The sequence below is a fragment of the Haplochromis burtoni genome, unplaced genomic scaffold (assembly GCF_018398535.1).
Source record: "Haplochromis burtoni strain Fernald_Lab_line unplaced genomic scaffold, NCSU_Asbu1 Contig_15, whole genome shotgun sequence".
Taxonomy (NCBI): Eukaryota; Metazoa; Chordata; class Actinopteri; order Cichliformes; family Cichlidae; genus Haplochromis; species Haplochromis burtoni.
Genome location: NW_024582376.1, coordinates 1,560,067 through 1,577,475, shown reverse-complemented (window position 1 = coordinate 1,577,475; position 17,409 = coordinate 1,560,067). Strand labels below are relative to the sequence as shown.

Genomic DNA, 17,409 nt, shown 5'->3' with positions numbered 1-17,409 from the left:
CATGTAGGCAGATCCTATACTTAAATTAGCTCATTCATTTGAAAAGTACAATAAAACTACATACCAAATGTTCACAAAAAGACTGACTACTAGAAGCTATTGTACTGATCATAAAATAAAACGAAATAAATAATCACTGTAAAAAATATATGTGTTGGCTGCCTATCTCTTAATAAATGCTATACTGATTTCCATTTTTAAAAGAGCAGATAAACAAGGAGTTCAATGTATCCCAGTTGAGCTGATGTCTTGGCAGTGATTATGAGGACAGTTTATTTTAATATCAGCCAGCATAAGTAAAACATCTATAGGCAATCTCACACCAGGAAGCGTGTACAAATGCAGCTGCCACACCAGCCATTCAAGCAGGAGCTTCTTACCACAGGACTCAGGCTTCCCCTCTGGTAGCACACTGCTGCTGCCACTCTTCTGCACCACCAGAGCTTCTGCTCACAGCCCCCACCACACAGAACGCAGAGCAGACAGCACACATTCACATACACATAAAGAAACAACACAAGGAAAGGAAACAAAACAGGAAAGAGAAAATCATGAGGGAGAAATAAACATGGGAGATGAAAAATTAAACGCACAAATCGGCAGTTTAACAAAAAAAACAAAAAAAAAAAAAATTAAAAATGATTTGGATAGGCACTGAAAAAAGTGAAAGTAGCTGAAGATTAACTAGCTTGTTTTTTTTAGTACCTTTTTATTTTTAACTACCCACATATCTATAGATACTTACGGCAAATGTAATTATAGGGGCCACACGCTTTCAAAACTGAAAACTGCATTAAAATGATAAGCTCAAGTCTGATTTTATATTAAACATGTCCTGAAAATAAAGAAGGTTACAAAAGGCCAAGATTGCATCTGGCTTCTTTAATAAAAATTCTGCGCTAATAACACAATGGCCATAAAAGTGTAGCTGTACACTTAAACCTAGCATTCATTTACGTCTGGTATATTCAATTTTGCCTCCAATTTTATCGTGATGAATAAGCAGCTAGTGAAATTGCATGCAATTTTGGGTGTGTCTCCCCACTGCAGAGGGTGGTTTTATAAGTTGTGGCAAAGGGGATGATGCTAAAAATAATTCCAAAATCAAGTTTCCATCAACAGAAGAGAAACTTTTCTTAGGCCACCAATTAAAATAAGGAGGCTGACTTTTTCTTTTAAACAAATAATCAGTTTTTGTGGGAAACAATGATCTAAAAAGTCAGTTTTAATAAACATCTACAGTGTCTGCGTACTTCTGTATATCCTTAATAAACCCAAACCACTTTGAAATTAGAGAAAAAAGGCACATATGGAGAATATCTAGGAAAAGATTATTAGAGTTCATGCATCTTGCAAGCAAATAACAAAAATACAAGCTGCGATACAGAACATGCAGACATGCAAAATTTCAGGACATAAATGTAACACTAGCAGAAAATAAAGATGTACAAAAAGTACATTTAAGAATGAGGTGCGTCTTGCTGGATTTGGTACATTCTGTTTAATCGCTGCATAGCTAAACATCAAAGAAATGTATGCAAGAAGATTTTAGTCTGATGCCAGACAAAGACAAGCAGCAAAGCGCATGTCTTAACTGAGAGAACTCATCTTGTCTGTGTTTTGTTGCATCATTCACAGATAAGCCACCATGTGGTGCAGAGGATTTTCTTTTTTTGTTGTGAATACAGGCGCTTCAGTCATATCTCGAATCACACTCAACTGACTGCTGACAAATACCACCGGGACTGTCACCATATCAGACGAGTCTGTCTCTGAAACACAACAATTTCACCCTGCAATAAACTGGAAACTGGAGTGCATAATAAGCTCAGTGGCTTTTTGTGCCCTTCAAGTATGCATGCACACATGAGACCACCCAACCACTCAAGCATACAAAACCCACTTATTTATGTAAAACTGTGAGACACGTGAACATAATACACACACAGAGCTACTGATTTTTCAGTCCATTAATCAAACAGTTCTCTGCTTATCGGCTTAACACTGGCAACATGTAATGAAACGTAAGCTTTCTGACAAACACTTGTAAAGCTGTAATGTCAACGTAACCATTAAAGACACATTATACTGTCTGTAAACTGAATTAACTCCCAAAAAGATGATTCAAACTCCTACTAATAATAAATTATTTTCATCCAATGACAAACACACAGTAGATCAGACCACACATGTGAAGACTGATGTAAAGCTGTCATTTTAAACTTATACAATAATCAAGCACAAAGCATAGAGCAAGATACAAACATGCCTTGAGCAAATCATCATGAGCACATTTGTTCTATGAGACAATTTGTGAGTGTGAGAGTTGGAGAGAAAAAAAAAGAAAAGGAGACTGTCAGACAGAAACATGTGAGGCAGTCGGTGAGGCATTCAAAGACCGAAGGAAGAGATGGAAACACGCACTGTCACGGACTGAAGCAGAGCGAGTAGGAAAACCACATTCAAGCATCGAAATGAAAGTACAAAGTTACCTGTAGGGTCAAACTCATTGGAGGGAAGGGAATTTCTTTCACTTTTGGGTTTCTTGTCTGGGGGGTGGTCTTTACTGAGAATACTGCTGGTTCTATAGAAAAGGGAACAGATGAGTAAAAGGTAAACCAAGTGGTAGAACAGTACAAGACCAGCATTTGTCCAGTAAGAGCAATCACATACAACAATGCAGACTTTTACACATTGCATTGTTTTTACTGAAAAGGTCACTATAATGTATGCATGTCTTACATTACTGCTACAGAATAAGCCTGGCTTTCATGCAAGTAAAGACCCAGAGTAACCGCAGCAACAGTAAGAACCAACTACTGTCCTTTTTATTCTTGAGAATAAAATGCAGGAGGACCTCCTAGCGTATGAATCATGCCGAGTGTGTCTACTGTATAAAATGACACGCTGAGAGGAAGTGGAGGCGCTCTCCTGAGTGCCCAAAGAGCAAGGCCAGAGAAAGGACGCTTCTCAGTGGAGATACCACAAGGCCAGACTCCGGCTTGAACCTCGGGAGGCTATGTATGGCTGCCTCTGCCTATACTGGCCTCAACTGTGAAAGGCCACTGTTCTGTTCACAGTGAAAGGCAGCGATGGGCCACCCTTAAAAGAGGGACCCCTTTGTCCGTCACTCTGTGTGTGTGTGTGTGTGTGTGTGTGTGTGTGTGTGTGGTGTGTGTGTGTGTGTGTTAGAGTGTCTGTGTGTGTGGTGTGTGTGCGCGCGCGCGCGCATGGGGGGCGGGGGGTTGGTCCACACTCTAAAGACTTCTGTATTACAGCACACCAGGCCTAGTAAAATCTGCCTCATTTCCCTCATGCAGAGCTCTGTACATGTATGGGACTGGGTGGTGTGTTATGTCTGTGTTACCACAGGATTCCCTATTCATAAGGGTTTAAGTGTCAGCAATCCAATAAGATAAAGATTCTTACCTGTTTGCTTTCTTGGGAAACCTGCAAGATAAAACAGAATAACAGTTAGCATCCTACAGAAATCTGCTGGCAGACTACTAATGTAATGTAGAGCACAAAAGCTGGGCTGCTTATTCCTGTTTGCAGAGTTAAAAAACAAAAAACAAGATGTCGTGCTGACAGTTTCTCATGAGACCCATATAGTAGTAAACATGATAATCCCGATCAAACATCTGAGTTCTTCAGCTGCAGATTAAAGCGTTTTCCAGGTCAAATGTCCTCTGCCTCTCAGATCTCATCTGTGTGCATGTGCTGTAATCTAGTTCTTCAGACATCATAGTTTCACTGTAATAATCATATCGTAATCATACACAGGGCCTTCGAAGTGGCATGCTCATTGCCACAGTGTGCAGCAGTGATGAAATAATTAGGGGATATAGTCAGCACCATATTGGAAAATGCAATGTTTTCCAGGATACTTGAGATCTGCCTTTTTTCTTTGGTAAATGGTAATGGTAAATGGACTGGTTCTTATATAGTGCTTTTCCACTCTTCTGAGCACTCAAAGCGCTTTACACAACTTGTGCATTCACCCATTCACACCCATTCGCACAAGCACAACTGACATTCACACACATTCATACTCCGATGAATGCATCGGAGAGCAATTTCGGGTTAGCAGACAAAGCATGAAAGAAAATTTATAGGCTAGAAAATTTAAAGAAATGCTACACTGTTAACAGCAGCTATAGGTGTTCATTCTCATGTTTAAGAGACAGCCTTAACAGAATCACCCAAGGCACACAAGAGTCGGTGGACCTTGCACTTTGTACAGTTTCTAAACCAAATTTTACTCCAGTACTCAAAGATAAGATATACATGCCAAAAATGTGTTTTTAGCCTTAAAGTGATTAAAGAGAATCAAAGACAATCTATTCCAACGAAACGTGGCAAAGGGTCACAGATTTTAATATTGATTTATTTTGTTTAACCTAGCAAAGTATCTTAAAACTCTTAGTGTTGGAGTTGATTATATGAGTGTCACTGCAACACCCGTCAGCACTCCAAGTTGGGGTCCACACAGTCAGTACTACTGATTTTTCTCCAGAAAGACTGAGCCATAATTTGCCATTTTACATTTTATTATTTTTAACTGCGAAGAAGTGGAAAAGATGGAAAAGATTGGTGTCTCACTGTGGAAATAGTCACACAGCAGTGAAATCCATTTTCACACTTTGCTGTAATACCCCAAAGTCTTTATTCAGGCTTGTACATATGTGCTGTATGCTACACTAAATGCTTGTGAAAATGTAAAAAGAGAAAAACAAGGAAAAATGCACAGTATATGAATACAAATAACTACTCACTCTAAAATAGTACTGTTCGGTAAAAAGGAGGTGTCATGACTTACTAGCCACATTAACTCCCTTTCTTCTTGTGACACTGTCTCATTCAGGGCCATGCAGGGGCAGCTGAATGGCCCGTTTATGAAAATGCCTCAGACTGTAATAAGTTCCAGAGCTTACAGCAGGGGGGGGAAAAAAAAAAAACTAGTTTTAAGTAACCCATTCCCTAAGAAACCTCTGAATTGGAAGGATGGAAAAGTCAGCACACAAATACACACACTGTGAAATGCTACATGCAAATGCACAAGCTCGGAGACGGCAAAAATGAGTAGGCACGTGTTTTTGGTTGATCGTATAGGAGCAAATGAAAGCATGACAGGGAAACCAAGAGGATGGATGACACATCAAGCTGTCTACAGTGACTGTAGACATGACTGCGCTGAATTATGCTTATAATAGTGCCTTTTGAAATAATGCTGTGGTTCCTCTTCATGAGGTCTTGCACTTGGTAAAACTTTTGAAGGGAACTGAAAAAACGTTTGTTCAGAAAGGCAACATCATTTTACGTCCTTTAAAAAAAAAAAAAAAAGACATGAGTCAGAGCCAGCACAGTCTCTAGAAGAAATAAGAGAAACACCTAGCATGAAATCACTTGCCTATAAAATACATATAAAGACTGAGAAGAAGGACAAAGGTAGTTGTGAAAAAATATGCAAGAAATAGTACAAACAAGAGAGAAGTGGTAAAAGGAAGTAGTGGCACAGCAAGTTTTAAAAGGGACAACAAAACTTCGCATGTGCTATATGCTACACAAAATGGGGGATCACTATGTAAGTTTAAGGATATCAAACAAACTAATATTCTTTAAATTATAGGTACTATTCCTAAATCGAGAAATATCCCGCTGCGCAGAATCCTGAAGCTGCCACACTTTTGGTTTAAGTTTGTGAAAACACACCACTTCAGAGCTTGACTGTTAAACATCTCTAGTTGCCTCTGGCAAGCAAATCTACAACTAACCATTTAAAGGTCTGGGTTCTGTCATTTACAAATGAATGCTTCCAAAGTTATCATAAAAATAGACACAGGCTAAATTTAAAAAATAAATAAATAAAAACTTTCCATCTAAGGACAACTTTCCGCCTGGGTGGATGTGAGCACTGTTGTCACATTGGTTTTGGCACTCAACCAGTGCAGAGGGGAAAAAAAAACTGAAAGAAAAGGAATAACAACGATGCCCGGGCATCACAGCAAAACTACAGCACAGTCCCGCTGAGAGTGAGACAGGCCTGCTATGGAAACAGTGCTTCTGAATAACTGCTGAATGTAAAGGCTGTCTGGTAATTTGCTGTGTGACATCACAAATTATAAGCGAGAAACATGACACTAAAGGAATAATGAATATACATTTTTGACCGAATCAAAGATAATACTTGTTTGATCCCTCCTAGGATGAGCCGATCATCTGATTTGTAGTAGCCAAAAAGAAGAAACATTTTTTTGCATAAACAGAGTTGTAGCATCGAGGCATGTGCAGAGATATTTATTACAGTTTTAAATGTGTTTTGTGGCATATCTACTTTTACTGTAAGAATAGTGTTTGTAAGTCTATTTGCATATAGCGGCTTACTGTGTATATATTATGAACTATGAATTATGTTTTCAGAAGTAAATGTAGCTGTAAGTTTGGGAAACATTGCCTATGCAGAAAAGAAGTTTAACATGCATTAATAAAAGTTTTCCAAAACTTCTTTTTGGATAGGTACAGTTGACATGAGACAATGACAGATAGGGGCTTCATCATATTAGCCCAAACTAACTGTCAAAAGGTTGTTTAAAAAAAACAAAACAAAAACAAAAAAAAACAACCCACAAACAAAGTATGCAATTAAAGCTGAAGGAACAAATCCAATATATACACATAACAACTGCTAATCCATCTTTGAAGTAATGGTTATTTACTTTAGTCATAACTCATTCCCCATGTGAGCTACTGTGACTGTTGTCTAAGACTAAATTGGTGACAGCCAATTTGAAGCTGCAAAGTTTCAATGTGGGCGCAAGTGTCCTCAGCTTAAAATAAGAAATTTAAAAATGGGTAAGATGAACCATATTTCTACAACACTTAGATAGCTGACGACAAGTCATCATACCCGATACATGTAACAGAATGACAAACAAATGCTTAAAAGACTCATTTTGGTTTTGTCTCAAGCAAAAAGGACTGAAATACACAGTTCTATTATACCTGTAAGACAAACAGAATAGAGTGTGACAATTTTTTAGAATAATTACATTTCAGTGTTTTGCCCTGCTCTACCCTGTTAGACGTCATGCCAATTGTAGATAGGAAATATCACATAAAAACATTTTAGCACCAATAAAAATAACAGTTTTTGGGGTTCCCATAACGCCCCCTCCCCAATTTAAATTACAATCACACCAGTAACTAAAGACAGAGTTTAAAAGAAATACTTTTCATTCTATATACTCTTCAGAAACTAAATATTCCGTATTTCTCGGACCATAAGGCGCACCAGATTATAAGGCGCACTGTCGATGAACGGGTCTGTTTTCATACATAAGACGCACCGGATTATAAGGCGTATTAAGCAAAACAAAACAGTAAGATAAGTTAAACTTTACTCAACTCATTCTTCTTGCTTCCTCCACTTCTGTACCATTGATTCATTAATGTTGAATTCTCTGCAGCTGCTCTATTCCCATGTTGTTGCAGTATATTAATGACTAACCTCGTATTGTGGATGGATTATCTCAGTTGTTCTCCTGACTGAAGTTTGGTCCGTTTACAGCATCCTGCCATGCGATTGCATTTGTCCCTAACCATCGGGAACCCTCACGTTAACTTTTATCGAGTGGAAAAAGTTAGGTTCATCCTCCAGCTTCACTGTGTTTGTTATGCTAACATAGCTGTGTCCTAGCGATCACGTAGCACATCATTATATAGCAGCTAGCCCAACTTCAGTAACCCTACAAACATCACTGCTGTTTAGTTTTCTGTTTTCATTTATGTTGGAAGTGATAGCAGAGCTGTAGGCTTTAATTTTTTCAGAAATCTCTCAGTCAGAACATGCTATATCATGTTTAAGTGGAAACTAGCGAGCTAACTTTCTGCTAACTTCTAACTCCGTTAAATGTAATAAATTCTGTTTTCATGGATGCCTAGATGTTAAACTTCATTGTTACACCCGGTAAAGCAGCAACGCTGATCATTTTGTTACAGATGAAAGAATTTAGACAGTTTTTAACTCTCAGTGATGCCGCAGTGTTCGTTTGACTTTGGGACCTGAAATGGACAGAGTTTTGGACACAGATTACTCCGTGAGGGTCCTGACTACGGTAGCCATAATGTTCAGACAATCCATCAAGCGGTCCGGCTTTTCAGTTTTTGAGAAAATTAAAGGATTTTAAGCACGCCTTACAGTGCGGAAAATATGGTATATATATTTTTCTGCATGATAATAAGTGATTAAAGCTGTAATCTTAGGACTGTTCAGATAAAGAGTAAACTGGAAATACATTAAATAGTGTAATTTGTTCTTCTTTTATATTCAACTCATCACATCTGTAGTTAAAGGGAAACTGAAAAGTGGTATTAAGTGGAACGTGGATTTTGGTCCAAAAACAATGCTACCTTGGTTTGTCGATTTACAACAACAGCATGCATTCATAACACTAACCCAAGGGTCCAAGAAAAGCAATTGTCATGGCCACGTGGATAGTTAAGTATCTTAATTGGCTGCACTAGGAGTGTTTCAGGCTTACAATTGGGAGTGTAGCTCAGGCTTACAATTCAGGTTTGTCTAACAATATCTGTACTAGCTGGAGTTAAACAATGAAAAGGAAAAAGAGTAGTTGTGAATAAGCAAATTCTGATAAGAGCTGGTTGCTGTGGCATAGATTCTGACTGTAGTGACTGCAAAGCCTGCAAGTCTGTTCATACTATAGGGTCTCACTTCATAGTTTGTAGTGAAAAGTATTACTGACATACACTAAAGCCCATAACTTCACAGTACATACTCTTTTGCCGATCAGCAGTGTATAATCTCCACGCCCCCTCCTCCCCTGATAATACTACGAAAACTATGCAAAGTTTTAATTCTTATCAAGTCTCCATTAATAGTTTATGTCAGGTTTCAAGGACTGTATAAAACAAGTAAAGCATTTTTCTTTTTTTTAGATTTGCTAGAACAAACAAGAGTATAAAAGACTCTTGTGTTAATAATCACTGGTTGAGTGTTAATAATCACTGGTTGCAGTACAAAAACATACAAAGAACAGCATGATATGAACAGAAAATATGCGGTTCTGTTTAAGTATTAAACAAAACAGCTTCTGAGTCTGCTTGCAGAAGTTGCACACTGATGCAACACTCTAAACAGCCTTTTAGTAATAAAAAAAAACCCCATCTTGGACCGTGTGAATCCTGTTACAACAACTGACAACAACTTAATTCTTCTACATTGTGGTTTTGTTAGAACATTTTTAGATCACAGCTTACATGTAGATCTAAGAGACGCTACAAAACCAACTTGCTAAAACCAGCTTTTTCCCCCTTATGAAATCTCACAGACAACACTCACACTTCATTCAATACTTCAGATCCAGTTATATAAAGTCTAAGTGAGGAACCTCTTCCTGGACGGGGCCATTAACTGTGCAGTGAGCGAGAAAGGGAGAAAGAAGGCAGAGTCAGAACAGGGTGGGATAGGAGGGAGGGGCAGCACTGGAGCGGGCCTGGGCTTGAATGCTCCATTGAGGTTTGGTGTTTTGATGGAAAACTGTGGCAGAGCTGGGCCAACTGCAGCAACAGTGGCAGCAAGAGAGGCCGGGACCAGACCAGCCCGTGGAGAGAGGAAAAAGAAGAGAAAGAGGGAGGACAAACAGCTCTAAGGGAGCTCTGATGCACAGCCATTTCTGTGCACAGGTCTCCCACACTAAAGAGGAAGGGAAACAGTACATAAGGAACTAGGCAAAGTAATGCAAGATTCAGAGGAAATACTTCGGATTACTCTCGGTTCCTCTTAGAATTAATCTAAGCAGACGTAGGGAGATTATTAAAGTTTATCTCAGATGTGCATTATAATGTGTTTTGTGTGCCAACAGAGAAAAATAAAACATTTTAAACTCAGGGTAAGATCTGGCAGAATGCATCAAGTTAGGAAACACAGTTGGCTTCATAAACCAAGCATTACCTTTACTATCTCTGGTCATACAAAGCTGCTGTTGTAACTTCCATTAAAGGAAGTTGCAGTAATGCAAGTCCCCTACCAGAAGCAAAGCAATACAGTTCACAGCACAGCCAGGTGTTGTTGGGGCTAAAAGGGGTGGTGCCTGTCTGTTACTAGTGTAGGATTGGACACTTTGGGAGTTGCCTGCAGAGATCAGACTGAGGTGTGTCAATTCCAGGAGTTGAAGTGTACACCATCACACAGCTACACACCCTGAGATGGTAGATTTCTTTGGAAAATTTGGCAGAGCTGGACTGCAGGTCTGTGGTGATGGCACCATGTCCTCAGCTGAATATCAGTACTACATTATGCCACTGGCCAGCCAAGTACTTTATGGAACTGGCAAAATCTGCTTTTTTCCCCACCTCACCTCCTTAGAAGTAAGATTTCATCTCCACTGTGTAATAATACAGTCACGTGAACAGTCTGATTCATGCCTGCAGCTGGCCAATAAGAGAGAACACAAAGACACTGCTTGTTATCTAATCTATATACCTGAGTCACACAATTTGGGTGCACACACACACACACACACACACACAAAAAACCAGTCTGCTTGACGTCACTCCCTATGCTTCCCTGCCAATGACAAAGAGGTCCTCTACACACACACCATCATTTTCTCTTTTTAAACCACTGTCTGCACTTCACCCTAACCTCATGTCAAATGCAATGATGTCACTTTCAATATGTGACCGAAGCAGTGTTACCATGTGGTGCTTTGTACACTGAAATATGGATTTACAGAAAAAAGGATTAAGTAAGTGTATGAGACAGAGAGAGTGAGGGAGACAGGAAGGGAGGTGTGGTGTGTACTGGAGAGACAAGACCAATAGCTTTGGAGCTCAAGCTACAGCCTCAGGGGGAAAACTGTGCCCTTTCTGCCCCAATAAACCTCATCAGGATTCCTGACATGAAGGCCGGGGGGATAGACATTTCTTCACGCTATGCTGTCTGCTGTCCTCGAGCACTGGGAAAGGAAGGAAGGTGGCTGAATATGCTACTCTGCCAAAACACTTGAAGTTATGAGGCCTAATACAACAAATGGCAAACTTTTCCAATCAATGAGCAACTTCTCTGAACTCACAAGACTTTTAATGTGCGGATGACACATTATTTTTCCCCCCGCTAATCATCTTTTCAGGTTGAAGATCATAAAATATTCATTCAAGGACATTATGCTCATTAAAGCAATTTAGCCCAAGAAAAGCAAGATAATTTCAAAAATAATTTGTCACTAAGGGAAACAGTCTATCCTAGGGATATTCACTGGCCTACAAGAATATATAAACAGAAGACTGAAGAAAAGGTATCACCACGTATTCCCTGTCCTGCCTTTCCTGTTTTGTTTTGGCTATCTGCTATCAAAGAAATGTTATCCGATTAAAAAACTGTGGGTAGGTAATTCAACTTGTGTTTTTACAATGGTTCTTGTAGCCAGCCCCCTTCCCAAAAAGAAAGAAAAGAAAGCAGGCGTGTGTCAGTCTGAGTCATCTCTGAATCAGCTGAAACAGGCAGTGTAAGATTAATCACAGTGCAGCGGCATGTTGCTGGCTCTCTCTACAATACAGCCTTTCATAGCAAACACAGAAAACATTCAATTAGAGCATCTCCATCCTGAGGACTCTCAGCATGGCAAGTAAAATGCATCCAATGAGCTACAGCCGGGATGCTGCTCTTTAATGTCAACTATCCATTTCCGGTTATTTTAGACAAAGACTGGATCCAAAAAGTACCAGAAATTAAGTTATAATTTCTTTATCAACTTGACATTCTGAGAAATAAATACTGTAAAAGCAATTTATCTTCCAATCTATTGGAGCGCTGAGCATAATAGTATGGCTTCTTCACTGCCACAGATAGCTTGAAGGCAGCAGCCTAGTTTAAGCCCACAAAGCCCTTACATGGACATGTGAGAACTTGACACTTGGGTAAGACAGCTCTGTTTCCTCGTCCCCCTTTTCTTTATTGTTGTGATCCTGTCTTTCATGAAGTGAAAGTAATGTTTGAGCCCTGAAGCTCTTCTGCTTAACAGCACAGGAGGTGCAGGACAGTAGAGGGTGTCCACATGCATCAACATCACATAGTTGGGTGACAGACCCCCAACTCTCTCAATGCTCAAGAGCCCCAGCTAATATCCAGGCTCCACCCACTCTCCAACATCACCACCCCTGGGCCACTGCTTCTTTCATTCCCCTCTGTCTTCTTCGTGCCATTTCCTAGATATATTTCTTCCCTTTTATTAGCTTGAGATAAGAAGAATTCTTAATAATCTTAAAAAAGTAATGAAAAAGACCCAGACAATTTCACTGGCTTGCAGTTTTCACCTTACCACTTTTTATTTGTACTTTGGTGTAATAGTAAAGTATTCTCTGTTCTAACATGGACCACAATAAAACGTAGTAATGACAGGAGAGAGAGGTTGATTAAAGCAAAAGTAAAAAGACATGCATGTTATTATGGCTGAAAAAGAGTGAAACAGAGCTGGATGAGAATGAACAGAGCTGGTGTGTGCCTGCGAAAGTGACACCCAGGTGTGAGCAGTAGTCCTAAGATCCGTATTTACATTATATAAATAACCAAAACAAAGAATATGGTCAGTTGTTTGGTGAAGACTTTAGGTGGTTTATATTGTACATTGTGTGCGCTGCTATCATTCTGGAGAAAAATTCAGTAATCTTTTGGTTTTGCTGCACGACTGCTAGATATCCCAGGTCGGGACAAAGTGGAAAAAAAACAAAAAATGTAGCCTGTAATTGAACCTAAAAACAATTTCAATGCTAACTCTAACGTGCACCCAAACAAAACAATCCAGATAAATTGCTTGCTTTGTTGCATTTTTTTTTTTTTTTACTAAGAAGCTCTTTTTCTTGTGTTCCAAACAAAGCACACCCCTTTTCTTAGCAACAGCTGTGCTTTGAGCTTTTAGGGAGGGTTAGGGTTAAAAAAAATAAAAAGAAGCACAAAGTCACTTGCTGTTTAATGTAGCTCTAGTCATGAGGACGAAAAGAGAATCGTGTCCTATCCAGACAAACTAATACTCAAGTTTTCACAGGTGAACCCCATGGAATCATTTGCCTCCAGATTGCTCAGTTTCTTCGCTTTCACAATCACTGCAAAAGGCTGGCTGTGGGCTTCTATGTTAAATGCCCTGTTACCACCATGCTAGTCGCTGTTGCCTTGCCTGGGGCCTTTCTTTGCCCCTGTCAGCACCCACAGAGGTTGTAGGAAGCCTTGAGAGGTGAGTTTTATGATCTGGTCCAACTTGTCAACATTGTGTCCTCCAATAGCCCTTGTTAAAATGTATTTTATTTTGTTTTTCATTTTCTATATACATTTTCTAAAACAACAAATGTATGACTTTTTAGGTAATGAAAATTTTTGTTAAATAATCAAGCTTACAAGACTGACCAGAGCAATAATTGGTATTGTCGGTTTTGCAATATTTGAGCTCCCTTAAGCAGGAAGCCATGCCTGTTAATCAGCACTGGACATTTAAATCCATTACAGAGAAGATGGGGTAAATGCACCAGATCTCACATAGGACAAAATACAGGACAGCTGCAGAAGTGATTATGTAAAGCAGCATGCCAGTGTGGTGCAGATGCTGAAGACACAGCTACAATTGCAAGGCTATATTAATGTTCTTTTCCTATCCATCCAAAAAAAAAAAAAAAAAAAAAAAGCTCATCAAGACTCACTAGACTAGAAATAAATATTCAACCTAGTTTTTAAATGTGATCAAAAGCTATCTAAAAACAAGTGTTTGCAGCACTTCAGCTCATCATTGAATTGATTCTCGTTTTCTCCTGTGGATGTGTTAGCCATTCAGCCAATTCATGTAAAAAACAGAAACGAAACAAAAAAAATACAGCAAATAATTAAAAAAAAAAAAAAACAAACAAAAAAAAAAACAACAGCTTTTAGTGTAATATACAGCGCAAACACGAACTACAACTTCCAAATCTTCCACTGAAATGAATCATCACCTGCATAAAACAATCAAAACCAATTCTTGATGCAATGCTCTATTAATATAAAATTTATTGCACTGCTGTGTTTGATGAGCTCTACTTTCTAACTCTGCTTGAGATCTCTTTGCTCAACATCATGGGACACAAGAAATCAAATCTGACGGGGGGGCGAGGGGGGACCACTGGGACATGTAGCTACTGCTTATGAATGTAAAACAAAAAAAGTCTGATGCACAATGGAAAATCAGTCCTGGAAAATAATAAGCAACTTGCATTAAAACTGGACAAAAGCACTCATTTGCAGTATAGATAAAGTATAGCAATATAACCTGAAAGGTTGCTCATCAAGCAAAAAACTACTGCCCCCAAAAAAGACAGACTACAATGTGTGACTCCACACAAAGAACATACTTTCAACTGGTTTGATGAAACAAAAACTTTACTGTCTGACCATAATGACCATCATTATATTTAAAGCACTAAAGATGACGCTTGCAACGCTATCCCAACCACAAAGCATGGTGGCGATATATTGCTGCAAGAGGGGCTGGTGTACTTCTTAAAGTAACACAGCACAATCCAACCAGCATAGCAAAGCAACAAACAGAAAAGCCTAAAAGAGATAACTACTGCCAATGAGAAGAAAGCATGAGACACACTGGAGAGTTTACTACCCCGTCCAGAGCATGAAGAGAACATAATGCCAGCAGACAAGCCTCACTCACTTGCAACGAAAGATACGTGTCAAACTTGTGTCAATTGTATGCTCTCTAACACACACATTCATTTCAAACAGTGAAAAAGTGCATGCATGGATGTGTACATTTGTACACATGAAACTACAGCACGGGAAATAAATATGTAATAATAATAATAATACTCATTTACTACATTCTTTGAAAGGAATCTAACCCTCAGATCATCATCTATTACTACAACCTAGGTGACCTCAAGAGAAAATGTTTACCAAGATTACATATCAGGAAAAACTGTTTAAATTTATTTGGCTTGACCGCCCTTACCTAGATGTTACAGGCTATACTAGCTTTTAATCCTGCAAGCTCAAACTACAGCCTGCAACCTGCTTCATTTCAAATGTTGATTGTCACTTGAACTGAAGTTTTTTTCCACCACAAAAGAACATTTCTAAAAGGCTGGACTTTGTCTTTTCATTTGCAGGTTACATGTTAGGGTGAAATGCACATTTCCTCTGTTGCCAAGTTGGAAACTTATGATCAGAGCTTTAAGTGACTGCTGGAAATTCATTTTAATGCACAGTTTAGAGCAGCTGACGCAGTTTCCTCAGTATCAGCGTTGACTAGATGGAGCAGAGGCATGGTGCATTATCGGGGAGGGATGCCAAATACTGGAGACGCATACAAGCAGACTGGGCTGTCAGAACTGCTCATGAAAACATTTATCATAAGGAAACAAACTTCACTGCAGTGACGCAAATATCAACTCCAGTGTCCTGTTATTAAAAATAGTGGTGATATAATTACTCAACTAGCCCACAGAAATATATCAATGTTGACATATAGTTAACCGTTCCCCCTTTAAAGACTTTAGCACGGCAAACTACCAGACATTCACTGATCATGACATCTCACATCTCTCGTTTTCAGCTGATGGCTATGTCACAATGTGAAAACTTTGGCCTTTATTAGGTTGTGACTGATACTGGCTTCACAACTGAGAGCATATTTATGTAAGAATCAATGATATTGAATGATTATTGACAGGCTTGTCAGCTGAAAACTGATTACAGACATAGGTTAAAACTTTTGCTGTGAAATCACACTCCAATCAGCCTCCCTGACAGTACCTGAAATACCTGGGTGATAAACACTGACTATTTTTTACTATTAGTAATGACACTGGAGGGGGTGTATTACGAAGCTTAACTCTTCAAGTCAAAGGTTTGTGTCATAAAAGTAGCTTCCTTTTTACCTGGCTAAATTACTGTGGTAACTCATGGTGAAAAAGTCTGCTTATGACCAGGCCATCTTCTGAGTTTTGGTTTAAAGTCAAAGTGCCAGGGTTCCACTGATTGTTTCATTTACAGCATGTCTTAAGCGCAATATAGATTATCTGCTAATAGGATTGTTATGCGCTGTTAAATTTCTGAATAAAGTGCAAACTGTGTGTCATATTGTCACTGAATATGCCCATGCATTAATTTGGTGATGGAGAAAATGTCTAAATATTGTTTTACTTGATTCTGATCTGCTGCCAAGTCTGATGATGAAATAAATAACTTGAATTAAACTGTTTTACTGTGCACTAAAAACCACCAAATTAACAGTTTTCTACTGTATTAATCTCTTGTTGCATTTTAGTATTATCTTTTTAATGTTCTGTTCTTTTTAGTTTTAATCCCCATTTTATCATCATCAAATGATAACATCTCTGACTGAAGTAAGTGTCACTCATAGGGGTCATTTTGTGTAGAAAAAGGGTCTAATGCCTCACGAATCACTGCTTTTCCGAGCACAGAGCATGAAGCAAAAAGCTCTGCTTAAGAGATAAAGTTAAGAACCACTGTTGTGATACCTGTTATCTCCAGCTGGGGTTTTAGGTTTTGTCCAGCCAGCTAATGCAAATAAAGCCTGGTTGTGTTGAACTTCATTTGCAGTATACCCCTCAGTACCACTTCCCGAGAGGGCCTCAGGGGTGTGGGAAAATCGTGGAGATCAGCAGAACACTATGACAAAGAGTGAACTGCACACTAAACTGACCCACCGGCTGGCAGCCCAACCCCAATAGATACTGAATGCATCCTCCCACCAATGCCAACAGAGCAAAAAAACAAACTGCACAACACCACACATGGCTGGAGCGAAGGAAAAAGCAGGGAAATACACTACAGACACACATAAGGCAAGAGTGAGCAAGCAACAAACCAAAAACCTAATTGATCAGTGCAGTCACTACCAGCAACTGTTGTGGAAAACAATGTAAACAGACCATACATACAGAACAATAATTCCAAGTACAGGCCAGCAGTTGGTGCCAGCCACTGTTGCCATCAGTGCAGTGGGGGAGGGGGGTGTCATATTTATTAAAAAAAAAAAAAAAAAAACTAGGGCTGGGCTTTCGCCTCCCTCTAGCTCTAGCCATGAGGGTATTTCATATCCCAACCTGGTGTAATAAGCTCCACTTCTATTCTGACTCCTTCCTTCTCTCCTTGCAGGTATGTGACATTCAGGTGGGAAGGTTTGATGCAATACAACAGCTCCACTTTTTGTTTTACTGCCAGAGAACATCATTTCAGAACAAAAACCTCTTTATTGTCCAGGCACGAAAACCACTGTCATGATGCAATGCAGAAATCAGTGATGGACACACGTGTCCATACATTGGGGTAGTTTTGGATACATCCATCGCTGCATTCTTGAAGGCTGTGACACAATGTTTAGTCAGCTGGTC

At 39.2% G+C, this 17,409-nt stretch overlaps 1 protein-coding gene across 2 annotated transcripts in view; it reads right to left on the bottom strand.

Moving 5' to 3' along the window:
- The window catches only part of arhgef12a (Rho guanine nucleotide exchange factor (GEF) 12a), a 52,666-nt gene that overhangs the window by 33,428 nt on the left and 1,829 nt on the right, over window positions 1-17,409 (bottom strand). The window contains exons 2-4 of one of the 2 annotated variants that reach the window (XM_014330207.2): window positions 3,430-3,450; window positions 2,493-2,584; window positions 381-446 (exon numbers count right to left, since the gene is read on the bottom strand). In XM_014330207.2, coding sequence (XP_014185693.1) covers window positions 381-446; window positions 2,493-2,584; window positions 3,430-3,450 — 179 coding nt within the window. The remainder of the gene's footprint in view (window positions 1-380; window positions 447-2,492; window positions 2,585-3,429; window positions 3,451-17,409) is intronic. The other variant, XM_005915845.3, reaches the window with a different exon arrangement.